Consider the following 20,548-nt stretch of genomic DNA (forward strand, 5'->3'; position numbering starts at 1 on the left):
TCTGAAGTTGACAACGGCTTGTGCATCCATAGAAACCCAGCTGGTTGGCCATCTGCATTAAGGCCTCCCACAGGATATCGGCACAAGGGAAATTGCCCTGCTCCAGAAGTGACTCCCAGTCCAAATTGGATGCCCTGTCGGGTCTTATATGGTAAAACCATACCAGGCCCCTGTGCCCCTGGGGTTAACATAGAAACTTCTAATTGATCCCCATAAGTAGGGGAAACAAGAGGCAGTGAATATGTTGGTGGCATGAGGGTGGTCGGAACAACTGCTGGTGCAGCCTGCTTGGCCAGTGGGGGAGTCTGGTTGGCCAGAGGGGGCGTTTAAGTTTTGGAATAACATGTCCTCACTCTCACTTTCACCCTCTCCCTCTTGAAGAGCAAGTTTTCCCTTGGTTTTCCTTTTAGACTGCTGCACCGTAAGGCGGGAGCCTTCTGACTTCTTTTCCTCCTGATGCAATAGCATAAATGCTTCTATGTAAGGAATCCCATCATTTTTACCTGCTCTTTCACAAAACAATTCTAATTGCAAGATTGTATAATAATTAAGTGAGCCATTCAAGGGCCATCACTCTCCTCATCCTAACATATATTGGACCCACACACGATTACAATAGAATATCCTCTCTTCCTTAGTCATAGGCCCACAGCTATATTTTGCCCATTTATTTAAGATACACCCCAAAGGGCTTTCCTTAGGGACAGATGGAATATTTCCCATATTTATAAGTTCAAGAACAGCAAAACACAAAAAGCACAAGCAAATTCCAATACCAAAAACACAAACAGATTCCATCATGCATGAACGCAAAACAAAAGCCAATGAACCGGTTTACAAATCAGGTAGAGTCCAACAATAATTCCCCTCTCCAACAGGGTACCCCAATCAAATGAACAAATTGGCTTTTCCCTTAAAGGAAGAGCCCTAACTGAGAGGAGAAAATGTTCCCAGTTGTACATACTGGAGCGACTTACCCTACTATATGGAGCCCATTGGCTCCCAAATGTTGATTCCTTGCTCCAACTGCCAAGTGCTGGGGCAGCTGGTGCCATTTCAGGGAATTTCGAAGGGAAAATCCTCAGGACAAGTGGTCCTGGCAGCTGCTAGGGCCTTACACGAAAATTCCCCAACCAGGGCTGGCGGGCCACAAGCAACAGCGCTCCTGGCTGGCTTCGCCAAAATTTGTTACCAAGCTTGGGCTCAGTAACATTTTTATCCTCTTCATTTTTAAAGTCAGGATTTTGTACTCTTCTAATCTGATTTTATTGGAATTATTTATGCTCAGATGCTCTCTGCAAAGCTAAAACATATTTTTCAAACCTCCTTATGTTTTCAAGCATGTAAGTTAGTTAGCTAACATTCAACATTCCCATCACTTATGCTTGCTTCTGACAAGAAGACAAACTTTGTTTTTTTTCTCTGCTTTCCTTTGAACCAGTGCCATTATGTCCTATGAATTTTGGTTGACTAAGACCTCAAGATATGTATTATCCTATATCACATCATTTTTTAAAACTTGTCTCTTGAAATAGAAGTTAAGAGCATAGTTTTAGAGGTCAGATAGACCTCTGTGATAGTGGAAAAGTTACTGAAACTCTGTAGGCCTCAGTTTCCTTGTCAGTAATATAAGGATTATAACAGTTCCTACTGCATAGCACTGTTATGAAGATCAAATAAGAAAATGTGGGTTGACTGTTTACTAGATAGCAAACGCTCAGTAAGCGCTAGCTTTAGTTATTCTTATGATTACTTTTGTTAGATTGTAAGCTTCTTGAAATTAGGAACCATGTTTCAAATTTTATTAAACAATGAGTGCTTAATACAAATTTATTATTATTCACTTATATAATAGTTATATTTAGTGATAAGAATTCCAGAAAATGAAACACACTGGAATTAAGATTACTAGATTTGATTCTGATTTCTTTATGTTACACTTCTTTATTTCCCCCCAAGTTGGTGGGTTGTTTTATTTCTTTCTCCTAATCTGACTTCTCTTTTTGGCTGTCACTTATTTTATTTTATTTTTTTATATTTTATTTTATTTATTTATTTTTAAAATTTTGTTTATTTGGTTGCCTTAGTTGCAGCAGACGAGCTCCTTAGTTGTCACATGTGAACTCTTAGTTGCGGCATAAATGTGGGATCTACTTCCCTGACCAGGGATCGAACCCGGACCCCCTGCATTGAGAGCATGGAGTCTTAACTACTGCACCACCAGAGAAGTCCCTGACTTATTTTTTCCTTTTGGAAAAATATTACTCATTTCTAAACTTTCTTTTGTCTTTTCTCACTGTAGGGGGATTCACATTCAAATTCCATCCGTCTTTAAAGTGTCAACTGGGCCAGGCTCTGAGCTATTTGCTTGATGATACCTAGGTATTATCTCCATTTCATAGAGAAGAAAACCAAGGCTCAGAGAGTTTAGGTGAATGGTCCAAGATCATACAGTTAGTAAGTAGTAGCTCAAGAATGACCAATTAGACTTGACCATAAACCATTGAAAAGAACTCTAGGAGGAATATGACTAAGTAGTTTGATGTACAGAGAGATAGAAATGTTTTTTTCTTCAAAAAGGGGTGAGGAGGAGAGTCAGGGAATTCCTTGTGAAGATGAAATTACTCTAAGAGATGGTCAGTCAATCCATGGACAATTGAGAGCTGACTAATCTGGAACAAAATTTTTCCTTTCACTCCTTCTATTTCTCACTTTAGATATACATAACAGAGTGTGTTTATGGCATATAAATGGTAAGTAGACGGGTGGGATAGGGAGGGTGGGAGGGATACGCAAGAGGGAGGAGATATGGGGATATATGTATATGTATAGCTGATTCACTTTGTTATAAAGCAGAAACTAACACACCATTGTAAAGCAATTATACTCCAATAGGATGTAAAAAATAAATAAATACATGCTAAGTAGATAAATTGCCACTATTTGGAAGATAAAATGGTAAGCATGGGAGAAAAACATTTTATTTGATGGTATGTGGACCATAAGTCAATTCACAGGCTTTTAATATATGAAGAATAGATCTAGTAGAAGAAGATCCCATATCAGTGTTGAAAATAATAGCACATATGTCCTTTCACCAAGTTTAGTTACAGTTCTCATAATATAAAACTAATCCTTGGAATGCTTGGTAAATATGCTGATTCTGGGTACAAATGAATCCTCCACTTCTGAAGGCTTGGTGTGGGCTCCGATTTAGATCTCCAATACATGTCCAGCGATTTTTGGTGCCCTTTTGGGAAATACACCATTTGGCATGATCCTGATAAGAGCTGAAATAAGATTGTCTAGATAACTTAATTGCTTTGACATTGTAGACATGGTAAAGAAGGGAGCAGTTTGAAGGAAGCTCTTGTCTCTTTCGCTGCCAGGTTTCTGTTAGCAAGTGCGTCTTCAACCATTGAGCCATCCAGCCTGCAAAGATGTCTAGAGTTTATAAAGAGAAAAATAGTGAGGTTAGTATTTAAACTTAGATAAATCCCTGAAAATATCCTCAGGAATAGAATCATCACTCATCCCTGATATGTGGATGTCACAAGCACAATGATAACAACATGAGTGAGAGAGTGGATAGGAGAACATTTTGTAAACGCTAAAGTGATATGCAAATAAAAGTTATTATCATCATTACTAGGATGATATTGGTCTCTGAAAACGTCTTCTATTCCACACATACAAGAGAGCAATATAGGTTTTTGTCCTGAAAAGACCTTCGGAAAGAATAAGGATAGAGCAGTAACCAGAGGCCAGCGTCCAGAGATCTTTATAAACCATGCCAAAGTGTTTGAATTTTCCTGAAATCAATGGGAAATTTTTTAAGGAGTGTTATTGGGGGATTAATAGAAACTGATTTATGATCATAAATATCAATTAAGAAGCAATGTGCAGGATGAATTGGGAAGGCTACATTAGATTGGAGAGAGGAAAAACACCAGCTTGTCACAATAAGTGTGGTAACAAACACAGGTGTGAACCGTGGCCATGGCAGAAAGTTTAGAGGGGGTAAGATAAATGTGAGAGTTATTAAGGACCGGGAACTGATTTAATTTGATGATTTGATAAGGGGGAAGAGGAAAAAAAAGGGATCAAGAGTTCTAGGGGACCATGCAGAATATGAGAAAAAGAGTGAGATATGTTAGGAATAATGATGAGATGAGTTTGGCATGTTGAATTTTGTGTGGCTGTGCCACCCTGCGAGCAGAAATGTCCCACTAACTGATGAATACATCTGTCAGAACAGAGGTCTAGGGTAGAGATCTAGACTTGGGAATCGCCTAGCAGGAATATGTATATGCGATAAGGGTGAGTAGAGGACCACAGGGCAACCTAGTCACGTAAGGAGTATGCAGAGGAGGAGGACCTGGTAGAAGAGACTTACAAAAAGTGGGAGGAAGACCAAAAGACTATATACTTCCAAAACTCAGGGAGGAGAATGTTTCAAAAAAGAAAGGGTTCCAACTGTGCCAAATTCTGCGGAAGCTATTTCTGTCCTGTTAATTTTGGGATCTCTAATGCCTAACACAGGCAAGTAGTAGGCATTCAGTAAATTTTATTCAATATTAAAGGAAGGAAGTTAGGAAGGAAGAAAGGAAGTTAGGAAGGAAGAAAGGAAGTTAGGAAGGAAGGAAGGAACGAATGAACGAATGAAGTAAGGAAGGAAGGAAGGAAGGTAAGTTAGGAAGGAAGGAAGTTAGGAAGGAAGTTGGAAGGAAGGAAGGAAAGAAGGAAGGAAGACAGTGAGGTCAATTAAGATGGCCATTGGTGACTGGGGAGAGACTGTAATGTCTACAGACAGAGAAGCAAGACTGTAGTCAAGGAGCAGTGAGCAAGTAAAGACCCTGAAGAGTTTTCTAAAAGTAAATTTAGAAGAAAAAACCCAGAGATTTAGGGAATCTAGAATTGAGGGAGGGTTTTTAGGAATGTTTATATTCTAAGGGGCTTGTAGAGCAGGAGAGCTGAAGTAGAAGAGGGAGAACAGGTTGAGTTCATGAAAGTATTCTGAGGCTGGGATAGGTTCCAGGGCACGGGGTGCACTGCTTCTGTTTGCATGAGAGAAAACTGGTAAAAAAAGAATGAAAATAGCTTAGATTGTTGAGGGTGGGGTGTGCTCTTGAAGTGGTTTCTTCCTGGTGATTTCTATTCTCTCTATGAAGGAAAAGGTGAAGAGGCAGGACTTGAGGGTAAGGAAGGATTAAAATAACTACTTAGGGAGTGAAAGAAAAAGGAGACAGCTTGGTTCTGTGTCCAGCTGAGGCTGGAGACTGAGTATTTACTGGCCTCTGGCTAGATGGTTGTGAGATACTTCTGTGGTTGGATCAGCAACCCTTCTATTCAAGTGGCTAATATTTTAATTGGCCCTTGGTGTCCCTTCTCCCTTTCCTTTCTTTGTCCTCCCTCCTCTTCCACTTCTACTCCCCTGAATAATCAGAATATTTCCTCTTTGCAATCCAAAGTAAGTCCAGCAGCAGTGTAATAGCATATTGTTTGATGATAGCCTTTCATACCGTCAAGAAAAGAATCAGACTTTGCAAAATGGAGGAATTTTTGTCCTTGGGCTGACTGAAGTCTGGTGAGTTGCCGGCTAGGGATCTCTGATGAGCTGGATCTGGCACACAGCTGGGGCATGTGAACGAGCTCCTGGTGAAAGGTTACTGGGATGGAACAGCTATAAACATTTGGGTTGCACACCAAGAGCTGAGAATCTGAATCAAGAAACAATAAAGAAAAGTTGAGAATTAAGACACAAATGGAAATGCTGTTGGTATTTTAGAGCTTGTGAATTAAAAAACTAAACAGAATGAAAAACAAAAACAAAAGTATTCCCTTCTTTAAGCCAATAGTCTTCAAACTTTTGGTTAAAATAGACACTCCCTACTTTCCAGGCATTATTATGTGTGTTTACTAATTTAATCATAAGAACAACCTTGTTATTAAGTAAATTCTTTTATCATTATCCTCATTTTATAGATAAATTAATGGAGAATTTATGTCACATGCCCAAGGTTATAAAGCTTGTAACTGAAGGAGTTGGTATTCAAGCCCAGGCAGTCTGGCCTTGGAGGCCATGTGTTTTTTCTCCCATGTGTACACATACAAAAGTAGAGAACACCCATGTACTGATCATCCAGCTCCAAGAATGACCAACTCATCAGCATGCACACCTAATCTCTATGCTGTTAAGCTCTCTAATCATTATAGGAACTCAGCTAGTTAGACTAGGGCTTAATTTGGGTGAGAGGCTCAGTAATCCTTTCCATAAGATGGAAATTTGATAAAAAACAAAAATATTCTAAACCTCCTATATCCAGAGGCAAATCACTCTTTACTATTTAGCAGCTTCCTCAGTAAAAAGTGATTGGTAAAATACCATTCCTACTTCTCTTCCCTATTCCTACTTTGGATTTTCCAAATCCAAGTATTTTTGGCCCTTGGAGCTTGAGATCTTAAGGGAAGATCATCTGGTTTGGGCTCAGAAGTGTCATGTTGGTGGCCTATACGCAACATGAAGTCTATACAATTTAAAAAATAAATAAGATTGAGACCATATTTGAAAATCAGAGGATCTATCTTTCTCTTTCCTTCCCTCTCTTCTATTCTTACATCCTCCCCTAGGTTTCTGCGTCCTCTAAAAAATATGGAGATGTAGGTCTCTATTCCCACAGAACCACAGTATAATGGAGCTGAAGCTTTTGAGGGAAGCTAGGGGAGAGTCAACAACCCAGTTTGTCACTGTCCCCACTGCCCATGCAATGTCCACCTGTGTCACCCATTTTTGTTACCTGCCTGGCCCCTGTAGACATTTGAAACTACTGCCTCTGATCAAGTTCAAAGAATTCATTGGTGGACCAGGAAACCAAGGTCCAGTAAGTGAGCCTGCCCGAGAACTCACCAAAGCCAATATTAGAATCTAGGTATCAGAGGGTTTATGAATAGAGAAGCAAATGAAGTGATAAATTTATTAATATATTTCCAAATCCCTTCTTCAATATTGTTATCTCTCTCTCTCTCTCTGTTTTTACACACTCTAGTGTTACCTATTGCTTCATACTGGTTGTACTTGAAAGTTATGCAGATGCCAGTTTGTCCATTTCGTCTCCCTGTGGGTGGATAATCATAGCCTTCTTCAGGAATTGGAGGAAAATGGGGAATGGAATGAATCAACCAGAACCCCTGGACTCTGTTCCACAGAAGTAAACCTACCAAAGATACAGTAAATACAGATAAATAGGAAAAGCAAAGCTCCTTTAAAAAAACAGAGTTCAAAGCTACAACATTTAAGCCCTTTATACTTCAGGCTAATTTTTTATTAGGCTAATAATTACAAGGATCACGCTCTTTTTTTTTTTTTTTTCGGTACGCGGGCCTCTCACTGTTGCGGCCTCTCCCGTTGCGGAGCACAGGCTTTGGGCGCTCAGGCTCAGTGGCCATGGCTCACGGGCCCAGCTGCCCCCCGGCATGTGGGATCTTCCCGGACCGGGGCACGAACCCGTGTCCCCTGCATCGGCAGGCGGACTCTCAACCACTGCGCCACCAGGGAAGCCCCACGCTCTTTTTCAATAATTTCAAAACCAATTCAGGTACACATCATATTGCCCTATTACTGTTAATAACCCACCACAAAAGGGAGCTAAGGCAGCCACCCTGTGAAGAGTTGAGAGGCATTTCATGTTGAAACTACAAGGAAAATTTGTTTTGGCAGAATGCAAATTTGCTAAATTGGAATTTGACCTTGTTAGACTATGTAGTCACCTGGCAAGCTTCAGATAATGTCTTTACTGCTAAGCAGCTAAGCTATTTTCAAAGCCAGCTAAAAAGCAGAGTTGAAAGAGAAAATATCAAATGAAAACATGTACTTGTGGTAATTTATTGTGAGAAACTGATGCTCATTTATGTGCAGAATTCACCCAGTTCCACAAGCTTGAAAAAGGAGGCAGAGAGAAAAAAAACAGGGAAGCCATGTTCTAAAGCACCTCAGTTAATTGTATTTAGTAAAAATCTCTAGAGCAGACTAACATGAAAGCCAGAAAAGAAGAAAACAGAAAGATTTTCATCATCTTGTGACATGGCACAAAGAACCCTGTCCAACAGGCATCTATGACTATTTCTGTGTTTATAAATATATCAAGACAGGTTTGGTATGCTAACTAGACTTTCCAGTTTGCATATGACCATGGAGACATAAAAGTCATGTTTGCCTTAGTGTTAGAGCAGAAACCAAATGCCTGCCAGTTATTCCTTTTTCAAAGAACACACTTTAAGGAAGCAGAGTATTTGTCAGTGACTTTGTCAGTGGCTATGGAATCAATACCTGTGTCGAGATGGAAAATGTTCAAAGTTCATTTGCCTCACAGAGCTGGATGATCTTCAGGGACTCTCTTCGGCCCAGATGAGTATTGCTGTTTGTCTGAAATCCTAACTTCCTGGTACAAATGCCACAGGATGTCGGGACACCTGTTGGCAGGGAACTCCCCAATGTGATATCAGGTCCCACTCCTTTTCCAGTCTTTTTTCTAAACCCTTGTATCAACTAACAGGGTGGAGCGAAAATGGTGGTGGGAGGTTGGTAAAGGAGAGGTTGCAGGATGTGGCATGTTATAAAAATTGTTGGGTTCCATGCAAATAGAACCATCAGGAAGGCAACTTAGCTAAATCAAAGGCTTTCAATGCTCATGACATTTGACAGCCATTACAAATTATATTCTTAATCAGAGGTTGCAAACAGGCAGCCCACAGGCCAAATCTAGCCTGCAGATACATATTATTATGCTTGCAGAGTATTTTTTTAAACTTTGAATTTATTACCAACATTTAAAAACTGGGGAGATTTCCCACAAACTCTAATTTTCTCTGGAAAAATTGCATTCCCATAAGGCAAGCTGAGTAGTAACTGCTTCCTTAGATCAAGTATATACTCTCCAGTTCTCTAGTTACCTGCCAGTTCAGCCCCCTCGGCTTGCTGACATCACTTGCCTAACTCTGAAGGCATTTGAGTTTGGAACTTTCTGAAGAATACTTGTTGCCATGGAAAGTTATTCATGGTATATTAAGTTGAAAAAAGTTCAAAGTAGTCATTACAATAGTTTTATAAAAATGTTTCAAAATATGTATCATAGAAAAAGTAGAAAGTATTAAGTGTAATTATCTAATGAGTATTAGGATTACAGATTTTTTTGTTTACTATCATTTTGAATTTTTCTTTAACACATATATATATACACATAGTTTATAAATCGAAAATACCAAAAATCACTATAATAAAAATTATTATAATTATAGAACAAAATATATAACAAAAATTATTATAATATAAAAATTATTTTAAAATACTTTTTCAAAAATGTTTACTATATTTCAAATGGAACTTGACACTAAGAAGGGTGCATTTTACTCTATGCAAATTATACCTCTATAAACCTGACTAAAATGTGTGTACAGTATACACACACACACACACACACACACACACACACACGTATATAGTCTGGCTGGTATTCCCAGTAGTCAATACTTGGATTTCTTCTTTAAAGTATATATTAAAAGATACATTAAGAAATAAAATGGGATTTGTGAGAAGGATATTGCAAAGTCAAAGTATATCATTATAACCTGTGATATAGAAATCACTCATTTTGATAACTCAGACCATTAAAAAGAAAAGCTATCTTTTTAGTATGGAGTATAAGACTACTGAAGATGGAATGTTTAAGAAAATACTGATTTCCAGTAGGAAAGAGAAAATAAGAGCCTTTGTCATACCTTTGGTGTGTCCATACTTTCTGCTGTAATTCATGGATTTAGGGACTCCATCATTGTATATTAGATAGGCTGTGTTGTTATCCTGCAGGAACATTTTAGGGTTATAATGGCATAAATCTTTCACTCATAAATGCTCACAACATTTCTACCAGCTACCCGACCTGCAATACAGAACTTTCATTAATACACATGAGAAGTCATCCATTCCCCTAATAGGCAGCTTTCCCATCGATATGAATTCTGTGACGTGCAAGACAAGGGACAAGAAGTCCATTCTCAGCCACGCATGGTTTTGTCTCGTGTGACAGGAGCCCTGTGCATTGTGATGTGTGTGTGAGGGCAATATTCCTATTTCAATTATTTTGGACCCATGTTTCTGATCTGGCAACTAGTGTATAATAAACGGGTACTTAAATATTTGTTCAGGAAATGCAGTAGGAACAACCAGCCAAGGATTACAGCTAAGCTATCTCCATTGACATTATAGGCACAATGCAGAATTGGCTGTCAGGGTCTGATTTCCTCTGCCTACTTTGTGCTTCGCTGCTTGGTCATAGCTTCCTGTTTAATCAGGATTCCTCATTCTCTGCTTCTGCTACCTCCCTGATAGCGGAGGATTTTTCTTCAATCCATTTCTCCTGTCACTTCACCTTTTCAACTTGACATTTTCCTGCTTAAAAAAAGTGGTATAATGGAATGTGATAATGGATTTCCTCTGGTAAGGCAACATGCGAGTACATTCTCCAAACAGTTGGTCGAATCTCTGAGTCAAAATGAAGCTATTATTTTGATAATATCTCTCTGTCATGTTTTGGAAACTTGCTTATATATGTTCTGTGTCATTCCATTTCAGTTGTGTCATGATGCAGTGACTTTTAATGAAGCCAATTATGTCAATATTAAAAAGTCTCAGTGACATAATTAAAAGTAGGAAAGGACAACCCATCCCCTTAAAAAAAGACCCTTGCTTGTCTCACAGAAAAAAATCAGTAACTGAGTTTCTTACAGTTGCTTCATTATTTGATATAATCTAAAACCATTTTTTAAAAAAAAGCACAGCATAGTCTCTACAGCATTCTTGGCTACTATGTTTAGGAATATTTAGGAAAGTAAGCTGTTTTCTTACCTGCATTTTCAGTAATTGACCATCTCTACCATTGGCATTCAGATTCTCCACTGGAGAACTCTTGACAGTTAGTTATTCTATGAGCCTGTATGGAATGCGGTAACAAGGCCATTGTGTGCCTTTGGGGTACAATGTGGAAGCCCTCTGGGAAAATTCGGTAAGGAACTTAATTCTTCTAATAGATGAAGTTTATCATTCTAACCAGAGGTATAACAGCCAGCTAAGGTAAATGGGATGTAGCTCTAGTGAAAAGAGGCTCTCTCATGAAGGGGAAAAATAATGAACTAAGACTAGGACCTGGAGATTATCATACTAAGTGAAGTAAGTCAGACAGAGAAAGACAATATCATATGATATTGTTTATATGCAGAATCTAAAAAAATTGATACTAATGAACTTATTTACATCACTTTGCTGTACACCTGAAACTAACACAATATTGTTAATCAACTATGGTCCAATATAAAATAAAAAAAAAAAAAATAGGCAGACCTAGGCTTGTGCCTCTAGACCTTTTTTTTTTTTTTTTTGGCCTCGTGGCTTGCAGGATCTTAGTTCCCCACCAGGGTTTAGGGTCCAACCCAGGCCCCCAGAAGTGGAAGCATGGAGTCCTAACCACTGGACCACCAGTGAATTCCCAGGACATCTTTATTCCTTTAACACTTATGTTGGGTATTATTTTGAATACTGGATGTTGAATAAGAAGGGTATGGTCTCTGCCCCCAGTCTAGCAGGGAATAGTCAGGTAAATATAGGCAACTGTGATATAGTTTGATAAGTGTTATTATCAAGGTATATGGAAGGTTCTCATTTACAAAGGCAAAAGAAGGGATATTTTCCCAACATAACCCCGATAATTGGCATAACTTGACATTTGAGATTTAAAACCAGTTGGTCTGATCTTGCATTCTACTCTCTGTTAGAAGTTCAATTCCAGATCAGAAGGTGGGGAAGTTGTGTTCTCATAGTCACTTCTGGCACATAGTTCCAACTTCCAAAGAACACTCAGTCTTTTCAGTTGTTCTTCTTTGGGCTCCATGCCAATCAGACATGGAAATCAGCCCCTTTACTGTCATTTTCTTCCCAGAATCCACCACTCAACACATTGCGTGTGAGCAGGTTTTGCTGAAGGTATGAAACATTGAATGGTTTTACATCACCAAGCTGACCTGCCTCCAGTCTCCCTCCATGTTTTGTATACTTTTTAATTTCTAGCTCCCATCTACCCCTTCTTTATTTTGCAGAGCAGTTTAGCTCTCACGCCCTCCTAGGCTCTGGGGCTACTTTTGCACTTCCAAAGATCATTATTATAGTTTGCCAAATGAAGACCCATCTTCCCCAAATAAGATAAATGACAGAGGCTTTGCAATGTTGCTCTTGCCTTTCTCTTCTTGGGCAGTCTGCGATTAGGAGGGGAAGAATGTGTTCATTTTCTCATTGATGGGTTATACTCCAGGTTTTCCATCCCCAACCTTGGAAAGCAGAAGCAGCTACAGGTAGTTTTGCTTTTACACAATAATCGATTAATTCAAAACAGGGATGTTGCTGAGAATGAACAATTTCTAAAAGCCTCTAGGACAGTGTTTGGAACATCACATGTACTCAAACAGCTTACAAATAAATTTTGACTTTGTAAATTGGCTCCGAAGGCTGGTCTTAATGACAGGTGAATAAAGTGGATATTTGTGCCCAAGGTGACAGCTCTCTGCACATTTTCAGTAAATGCTCAAATAGTGGTGCTAGAGTCTAACTCAGTATTGTTGTGGGGATTAAATTAGTTGACATATGTAAAGACCCAGCACGTTGTAGGTGCTGAGTTATTTTACATATTTACTTCTCTATAAATTATTGTTAGGAAATGCATAGATGAGTATAATTGGATGTTAATTATTGTTCGATTTTACTTGTCACCCCTGGTTGAAAAGCAGTATCTTGTCACTGAACAGCAGATGGTGCCTGGAATGTTGGGAGACTGCCCACACTGAGGCAGTTAACTCATTGCCTGATGGAGTCCAGATAGCATGTTTAAGCTCCATATTCAGGCAAGTTAGTTGCAGGGCCTTGAACTAGAGCCCTAGCTCTCAACCTACTATTTTGAAAATGATTAATTAAAAGGAAGACCAAGTGGAACCCTTTACTTTTCCCACCAAACTCATCCCACCATGGCTTAACCAACCCATAACTCATGGCATATTGATCACAGATCTATATTGCTTTGTAATAGGAGAGGGCTCTTCTCTCTATTTCCATTAAAGGAGTAAGATAGCAAGTACTGAGCACATTGGCAGAGTTTGGCAGCCAAAAGATTTCAATATGTAATTAGTTCACACTTTGCCCAGTGATGCCATTGGACATAGTGTCGAACATATCAACAATTTGGCATTGCTATGGAGTATGTTGACGCATTCCCTAAGGTCTTAGTTAGATTGATTCAGATTCTGAGCTAGCTTACTTTCAGTTGCTAGGATTGGGCATTGGGTAGACAAGGAGTTAAAATCTTTTGGAAGCCTTGGAGTCTGTATTATGCATTTTATATGATTCAAATAAATGATTAACTATAACATACCTCGGAAGCATATGCTTCATATAGCTGTTGTAATGTCCTTCCCAAAACACTCTTGGTGGTATTCATTAGTTGCTTACTCCTTCTCCAGCTTCTGGTTGCAGAGTCTAGGTATAGGTACTCTACCCCAGTCTCTCTACTTTCCTTGTCTTGCCTTTTAGGCAACTTATAAAATGTAAACCTAACAAAGGAAATAATTAGGAATTACTAACATTTACTAACTGCTTCCCTGATGGCAGCCACTGTGTCAAGCACTTAAATGTATCATTTCACTTACGTTTCACAGAAGGCCTCTAAGTCTAAGGAAGGGGATTTGCGCAAGCTCTCTGCCTTTTTTTCCACCCTTACTGTTGCTCCTTCCCAATGAAGGAAATGCAAATCTGACTGTACATGTTCTAAAAACATTTACTGGCCTGGGGGGGTGGGATCCCCGTAGTAGAAGTTCGCATACTTTGAGAATGGCTTCTCTGTTCTTTCCACAGTCTATAAGGCTGCAGTGGGGAGAACGTCAAGGCCCAGGCCTGGACTAGAGAGGTCTTAGATATGTTTTTCTCTGCTGCCTTAGTTGCTTGGCATGCTCATCACTTTGTAGTGGGCTGGCTGGGTCTGAGATTTGGGTTTAGGCATCAGAGTCAGTGGAGGCTTTCTTGAGCCTCTGGCCTAAGCCACATTCTTCAGCTCAGTTTATCAGAATGCTCTGCATTGCGGATTCAGGTCCAAGACCAGCCAATTAAGTAAATGCCTTGCTTTCTTTACTATTGTCTCCTATCTGTATATCTCCTTTGGTTATCTCACAGGGAGGAGAGGTTGTTAGACCCGCATGGCATTCAGCCATTCTTGGATCATCTAACCCAGGGTTTCTCAATGTGCTGTATTCACATTTTGGGGCCCATTGTTCTCTGGGAGCCTGTTCTGTGCATTGTAGTATCCCTGGCCTCTCCCTATTAGATGTCAATAGTACTCCCCAAGTCGTGCCAATCAAAAATGTCTCCAGACATTGTCAAAAGTACCTGGAAGGCAAAATTGACCTGGTCTAGCCAAACACTCTTTAATAGCACAAACCCCACGATTAACCCTCAAATACTCACACTGGACCAAACATTGTAATGCATTCACTATTACCACACAACAGTGTCTCACACTGCCAAGAAAAGCTTCAACGTTCACTTGGTTCTCATCAGTCTTATGCTTCCATTTATGCTCTTTCCTGCCCTGTCCAGGCTTTCTTACTCTCAGGGCCAGGTCCTCACACATGGCAGGAAACATGAAATTATTCTTTGATGCTGACCTCATATTCCTCTGCCCTTTAACTCTTGCAGGTAGTTGTAGCAGCTCGAGACTGTGCCTCCCTGTCTGCTTAGCTCAGCATTCTCTCTGACAGATATTGCTAAGTAATACGTCCATTCGGGTGTGGCAAAAATAAATTTTATATGTTGATCACAATTTGGTGGCCCACCAGTGAAATGTTTGTCAACTATCATGGCACACCAATTAAGGACTAGTGCTTTTAAACGTTTTCCTTGGGTGACCATCTCCAATTATAATCTGAAGATTTCTGAATCTATTGCTAGCCCAGATCTCTATGCTGAGGTCTAGATAAACCCAAATACAAAGATGTCTCAGAGACCTCCAACTCCATATTTTCGAAACCAAGTTCACAATATTTTGTGACAACTCTACTCATTCCCTACTCTTAGGGAACACATCCACACAGTCACAGAAGCCAGCAACCTGCAAGTCTTTCTTAACTTCTTCCTCTCTCCTACTACCCTGTGCCTATCCATTACCAAGTCCTCTCAGGGTGTTCTTCCTCTCTATTTCCTCTTCTTTAACTTGGATCCATACTTCTTCTCACCTGTAACACTGCTGAAGTCCTATTGGTTTCCATGACTCTAGACTAGTCCCCATCCAGTTGGCCTTCAGAGTACTGCCAGTGGGCTTTCTAAAATGCAAATCTGACTTTATCAAGTCCCCAATTGAAGTCTCTCAGTAGCTCCCTTTCAAGGTCAAGTTCAGACTCAGCAGTTCACACATGAAGCCCCTCATGACCTGGCTCTCACCTGTCTCTCTAAGCTCCCCTCTCCCCTCCCGCCATTTTCCCACGTTCTCCCGAAACGCCAACTTTACTTAACTGCTTCCAAACTCTCCCCATTGCTTGTTGCCTCTGGACCTCCTCATTGCTTCTTCATTGGCCTGAGATGCCCTTGCATCTCCCTTGTTTTTCTAACTACTGATAATTGTTCTCAAAACTTAGCTCAAAACTATTGGGTTGGCCAAAAAATTTGTTCGGGTTTTTCCATGCAATGGTATGGAAAAACCCGAACGAACTTTTTGGCCAGCCCAATACTTTCCCAGAGAAGTCTTCTGGGCTCTATCCTCCCCAGTGCCTCATCTAATGCCCCATATATGCCCTTACCACATAACTATGAGCTCCTCGATGGTAAGAACTATGTTTTGTTCATATTTGTATTTTCAAAACTCAGCACAGGGCTGGTGTGAGCTCAGTAACTGTTTGCTGAGAGACTGATTGAGTGGATCTATGTTCTCTAGCCTGAAGTTTACACAAAGCTTGATGCCAACCATAAAGGCGAACCTAAACACACTAATTAAAGAGTGAAAAAGTGATCAAAGCTTTCGGAGAATCCATGACTGTAACGCAAAGCTGTGTTTCGTCTCTTTGACACTGCAGGAGACTGGTGACCTACCACCCACTCCAACAGCTGCCTGTGCTATCCGATAAACAAGGTTAACCAAACAGTGCTCTGTACCATCAAGCCCTCTTTCTCCTTCACATAAGGAGACGCTCCAGTGTCAGGGAAAAATTAACCTCTCTCCTTCATCAGCTCTAAAAGGATGTTGGAAGGGTTCTGTTAGGAAAGCCACAATGCAATTAAAGGAAATTCCCAACTGAGAGAAGCTGTCAGCTCTAATGCACCTCTGTGGCCACCAGCCTTGCCCTGCTGAGAGCATGAATCAGGCCCACGAGGGGCTGCTAAGCTCTTTCTCAAAGGGAAGCTCTCTCATTCAGAAGCCTACCCCTATCTGGATACGTGGCTCATTTATACACTTCAACTTGCTTTCTTTTTAAGGGGAGAGGTGGAGCGGAAGTCTCCTGAACTTCACAGTGCACCAGTTAGCCACCAGTACTCTGGCTTTCTATCTGCATGCACCAAGCCTTACATTTCATTTACGTACCAATCCACAGCTTCACCTTCCTCGTTTCTGCACGATATTGTTGTCGCCTTCAGGATCCCAAAGAGGCCAAGGAAGAGCAAAGCCAGGGGTGTTCTTAGAAGTCTTGCTGTCATTTTCTATCTGGCACCTTTATTCCATGGCACAGCAGGAAACTTTCCGCATGGATAGTGGAGTCTGAGTTTCAAGTCTCTCAGACTGTACTGGCTCTGACATTTGATTCCATTTACTTCTGCCATTTGCTGTTTAGGCATTTTCAGAATGGGACGAATCCCATGTAATTGTGTGATTCTGTCACAACATGCCAGCGTGACTCCGAATGCCTTTGTGCTGAATTGTTGACTGCTGAATAGTTTGCAATGTCATCAAAGAGTCCTGGAGAGAAAAAAGGGATGTATAATTAACTCTTGGGAGTAAACATCATGAAGTATGAAATTCAGTGGTCAGGAGAACTCTGTATTGATAAATAGATGTTGAATAAAATCTGTTTCATGTTTTTTCCCTTATGGTTGTCTATGAGTGAGAGCAAATGTTTGTGGTTCAGACATTACACAGAAATGACAAAACTTTATATCTTAGTAATAATTAGGATCTATCACTTGTAATATTCTCTATCTTAAGGAAACATTTCCTAAAGGGTACTTCAAAGGCTTGTTTCAAAGAAGAGCAAATTCAGTTGTATTTTACTGAAGGTGTTTACATAGACTCTCCACCTCCTGGTTTTAGCCACTCAGCATGGTGCTTTACTTCAAAGAGGCCTTGGTGTCCAATTGGTTGCAATGACACACACACACACACACACACACACACACGTATATAGTCTGGCTGGTATTCCCAGTAGTCAATACTTGGATTTCTTCTTTAAAGTATATATTAAAAGATACATTAAGAAATAAAATGGGATTTGTGAGAAGGATATTGCAAAGTCAAAGTATATCATTATAACCTGTGATATAGAAATCACTCATTTTGATAACTCAGACCATTAAAAAGAAAAGCTATCTTTTTAGTATGGAGTATAAGACTACTGAAGATGGAATGTTTAAGAAAATACTGATTTCCAGTAGGAAAGAGAAAATAAGAGCCTTTGTCATACCTTTGGTGTGTCCATACTTTCTGCTGTAATTCATGGATTTAGGGACTCCATCATTGTATATTAGATAGGCTGTGTTGTTATCCTGCAGGAACATTTTAGGGTTATAATGGCATAAATCTTTCACTCATAAATGCTCACAACATTTCTACCAGCTACCCGACCTGCAATACAGAACTTTCATTAATACACATGAGAAGTCATCCATTCCCCTAATAGGCAGCTTTCCCATCGATATGAATTCTGTGACGTGCAAGACAAGGGACAAGAAGTCCATTCTCAGCCACGCATGGTTTTGTCTCGTGTGACAGGAGCCCTGTGCATTGTGATGTGTGTGTGAGGGCAATATTCCTATTTCAATTATTTTGGACCCATGTTTCTGATCTGGCAACTAGTGTATAATAAACGGGTACTTAAATATTTGTTCAGGAAATGCAGTAGGAACAACCAGCCAAGGATTACAGCTAAGCTATCTCCATTGACATTATAGGCACAATGCAGAATTGGCTGTCAGGGTCTGATTTCCTCTGCCTACTTTGTGCTTCGCTGCTTGGTCATAGCTTCCTGTTTAATCAGGATTCCTCATTCTCTGCTTCTGCTACCTCCCTGATAGCGGAGGATTTTTCTTCAATCCATTTCTCCTGTCACTTCACCTTTTCAACTTGACATTTTCCTGCTTAAAAAAAGTGGTATAATGGAATGTGATAATGGATTTCCTCTGGTAAGGCAACATGCGAGTACATTCTCCAAACAGTTGGTCGAATCTCTGAGTCAAAATGAAGCTATTATTTTGATAATATCTCTTTGTCATGTTTTGGAAACTTGCTTATATATGTTCTGTGTCATTCCATTTCAGTTGTGTCATGATGCAGTGACTTTTAATGAAGCCAATTATGTCAATATTAAAAAGTCTCAGTGACATAATTAAAAGTAGGAAAGGACAACCCATCCCCTTAAAAAAAGACCCTTGCTTGTCTCACAGAAAAAAATCAGTAACTGAGTTTCTTACAGTTGCTTCATTATTTGATATAATCTAAAACCATTTTTTAAAAAAAAGCACAGCATAGTCTCTACAGCATTCTTGGCTACTATGTTTAGGAATATTTAGGAAAGTAAGCTGTTTTCTTACCTGCATTTTCAGTAATTGACCATCTCTACCATTGGCATTCAGATTCTCCACTGGAGAACTCTTGACAGTTAGTTATTCTATGAGCCTGTATGGAATGCGGTAACAAGGCCATTGTGTGCCTTTGGGGTACAATGTGGAAGCCCTCTGGGAAAATTCGGTAAGGAACTTAATTCTTCTAATAGATGAAGTTTATCATTCTAACCAGAGGTATAACAGCCAGCTAAGGTAAATGGGATGTAGCTCTAGTGAAAAGAGGCTCTCTCATGAAGGGGAAAAATAATGAACTAAGACTAGGACCTGGAGATTATCATACTAAGTGAAGTAAGTCAGACAGAGAAAGACAATATCATATGATATTGTTTATATGCAGAATCTAAAAAAATTGATACTAATGAACTTATTTACAAAACAGAAACAGACTCACAGACTTAGAGAACAAACTTATGGTTACCAGAGGGGGAAGGATGGGGAGGAGGGATAGACTGGGAGTTTGGGATTGACATGTACACACTGCTATATTTAAGATAGATAACCAACAAGGACCTACTGTGTAGCACAAGGAACTCTGCTCAATATTCTGTAATAACCTAAATGGGAAAAGAATTTGAAAAAGGATACATGTATATGTATAACTGAATCACTTTGCTGTACACCTGAAACTAACACAATATTGTTAATCAACTATGGTCCAATATAAAATAAAAAAAAAAAAAATAGGCAGACCTAGGCTTGTGCCTCTAGACCTTTTTTTTTTTTTTTGGCCTCGTGGCTTGCAGGATCTTAGTTCCCCACCAGGGTTTAGGGTCCAACCCAGGCCCCCAGAAGTGGAAGCATGGAGTCCTAACCACTGGACCACCAGTGAATTCCCAGGACATCTTTATTCCTTTAACACTTATGTTGGGTATTATTTTGAATACTGGATGTTGAATAAGAAGGGTATGGTCTCTGCCCCCAGTCTAGCAGGGAATAGTCAGGTAAATATAGGCAACTGTGATATAGTTTGATAAGTGTTATTATCAAGGTATATGGAAGGTTCTCATTTACAAAGGCAAAAGAAGGGATATTTTCCCAACATAACCCCGATAATTGGCATAACTTGACATTTGAGATTTAAAACCAGTTGGTCTGATCTTGCATTCTACTCTCTGTTAGAAGTTCAATTCCAGATCAGAAGGTGGGGAAGTTGTGTTCTCATAGTCACTTCTGGCACATAGTTCCAACTTCCAAAGAACACTCAGTCTTTTCAGTTGTTCTTCTTTGGGCTCCATGCCAATCAGACATGGAAATCAGCCCCTTTACTGTCATTTTCTTCCCAGAATCCACCACTCAACACATTGCGTGTGAGCAGGTTTTGCTGAAGGTATGAAACATTGAATGGTTTTACATCACCAAGCTGACCTGCCTCCAGTCTCCCTCCATGTTTTGTATACTTTTTAATTTCTAGCTCCCATCTACCCCTTCTTTATTTTGCAGAGCAGTTTAGCTCTCACGCCCTCCTAGGCTCTGGGGCTACTTTTGCACTTCCAAAGATCATTATTATAGTTTGCCAAATGAAGACCCATCTTCCCCAAATAAGATAAATGACAGAGGCTTTGCAATGTTGCTCTTGCCTTTCTCTTCTTGGGCAGTCTGCGATTAGGAGGGGAAGAATGTGTTCATTTTCTCATTGAT

General features: G+C 39.8%; 1 protein-coding gene across 1 annotated transcript; it reads right to left on the reverse strand.

The window, feature by feature from the left end:
* Positions 1 to 3,103: 3,103 nt before the first annotated feature.
* On the reverse strand, positions 3,104 to 16,771 carry DNASE2B (deoxyribonuclease 2 beta). The gene is made up of 6 exons (XM_024119558.1): positions 16,659 to 16,771; positions 13,467 to 13,644; positions 9,775 to 9,856; positions 7,053 to 7,214; positions 5,523 to 5,720; positions 3,104 to 3,444 (listed from the first exon to the last, which is right to left on the reverse strand). The coding sequence occupies exons 1-6, from the start codon at positions 16,769 to 16,771 to the stop codon at positions 3,104 to 3,106; spliced, it is 1,074 nt and encodes a 357-aa protein (XP_023975326.1).
* Positions 16,772 to 20,548: the final 3,777 nt, after the last annotated feature.

The sequence above is a fragment of the Physeter macrocephalus genome, chromosome 4 (genome assembly GCF_002837175.3).
Source record: "Physeter macrocephalus isolate SW-GA chromosome 4, ASM283717v5, whole genome shotgun sequence".
Taxonomy (NCBI): Eukaryota; Metazoa; Chordata; class Mammalia; order Artiodactyla; family Physeteridae; genus Physeter; species Physeter macrocephalus.

What these genes read in the sequence shown, in the direction of transcription:
- DNASE2B (XM_024119558.1), bottom strand. Translation starts at nt 16,771, where the DNA reads ATGACAGCAAGACTTCTAAGAACACCCCTGGCTTTGCTCTTCCTTGGC. An exon ending in ATGAAGCATATGCTTCCGAG is followed by an intron (nt 9,857 to 13,466) that starts GTATGTTATAGT and finishes ATGTTCCTGCAG; the next exon opens with GATAACAACACAGCCTATCT. An exon ending in AAAGTATGGACACACCAAAG is followed by an intron (nt 7,215 to 9,774) that starts GTATGACAAAGG and finishes TATCTTTGGTAG; the next exon opens with GTTTACTTCTGTGGAACAGA.